This window comes from Oryzias melastigma, linkage group LG7 (assembly GCF_002922805.2).
Source record: "Oryzias melastigma strain HK-1 linkage group LG7, ASM292280v2, whole genome shotgun sequence".
NCBI lineage: Eukaryota > Metazoa > Chordata > Actinopteri > Beloniformes > Adrianichthyidae > Oryzias > Oryzias melastigma.
In genome coordinates, this window is record NC_050518.1 from 24,241,927 (window position 1) to 24,243,005 (window position 1,079).

A 1,079-nucleotide genomic window follows, 5' to 3' on the forward strand; every position below is an offset into this window, starting at 1 on the left:
TTACAGGGACAAAAGTTCTGGCCTGTTGGACTGACTGTCGCTTCTACCCAGCTAAGATTCTGCGGGTTAACAAGGACGGTGAGCTGTCATCTCCTTTACTCCTGGTGTTTTCTCTGAGTCCCTCATAGTTGAGACCACCAGTCAGAGACAGAACAACAGGTCCAAAGCTTCCCTCTTGTTTAAATGTCATTTGATGTTATTTTAGACCAGAACGCTTTAACATCGATCCAATGATTAGCCGTATTCAAATTTAATACGGCTGATTTTTTTTTTTCCTTCATCTTTTTCTGCCTTTTAATTCTTCCCACCACATCTGCTTTACACTTGTATGTTTTTTGTTGAGCTGTTAAAAACAGGACAGTGATGTCATCAGTCGCACACATCAACTGTGTGTGTTTTTGTGCGTCTCAGACTCCTACACTGTACGATTCTACGATGGCGTGGTTCGGACCGTGAAGCCCACAAAAGTCAAACCCTTCCAAAGAGTAAGAGACGCCGCTGTCCCTTTGCTCCTCATCTGTCTTCACTTGTCATGATGCGAGTTTGTGGACGTTTCAGAAGCCGCGAGCAGAGAGAAGCGCTGTGGGAAGCGAGGGCTGGGAGGAAGGAGAAAGCGAGGAAGACGGCGAGGTAAAAGGCGAAGGATTAGGAGAGGACGAAGAGCAGACTAAAGGAGGTGAGGGAGATCAGGAGAACGTGGGATCTGAGGGGACGGATGAAGCTGAAGGGGGAAAACAGGAGCAGGACGCTCCTCCCTCGTCTTCTGATCCACCTGCAAAGAAAAAATCGGACGATGGTAAGTCAGGTGACGTCTAAGCCCACAGCCTTGTTTTCACAGCTGAAGGACAGCCTTTTCTTTCAGGCAGAGGCAGTGATGTTAAAGCTCAGCCAATCACAGCTGACTCCTCCCTATCAGATCCTCCTAACCCCGCCCACATCAACCCAGGTAAGCTATTTCTCCTCTGAGAGATTATTACACTATTTAAACATGAAGGGAACGGGGGGCGCTAGAGCGCATGTGGAGGATGTAGACGTGTTTTTTTGTGCTCTCCGCCGTAGCTTTGACTAATTTGTAAAAC

General features: G+C 47.6%; 1 protein-coding gene across 1 annotated transcript in view; it reads left to right on the forward strand.

Annotated features, from left to right (window-relative positions):
• The window catches only part of LOC112159267 (PHD finger protein 20), a gene marked incomplete in the record, with an annotated part of 12,595 nt that overhangs the window by 2,547 nt on the left and 8,969 nt on the right, over positions 1-1,079 (forward strand). Inside the window, 4 exon segments of the mRNA XM_024293234.1 lie at positions 1-78; positions 412-485; positions 559-796; positions 863-946. Coding sequence (XP_024149002.1) covers positions 1-78; positions 412-485; positions 559-796; positions 863-946 — 474 coding nt within the window.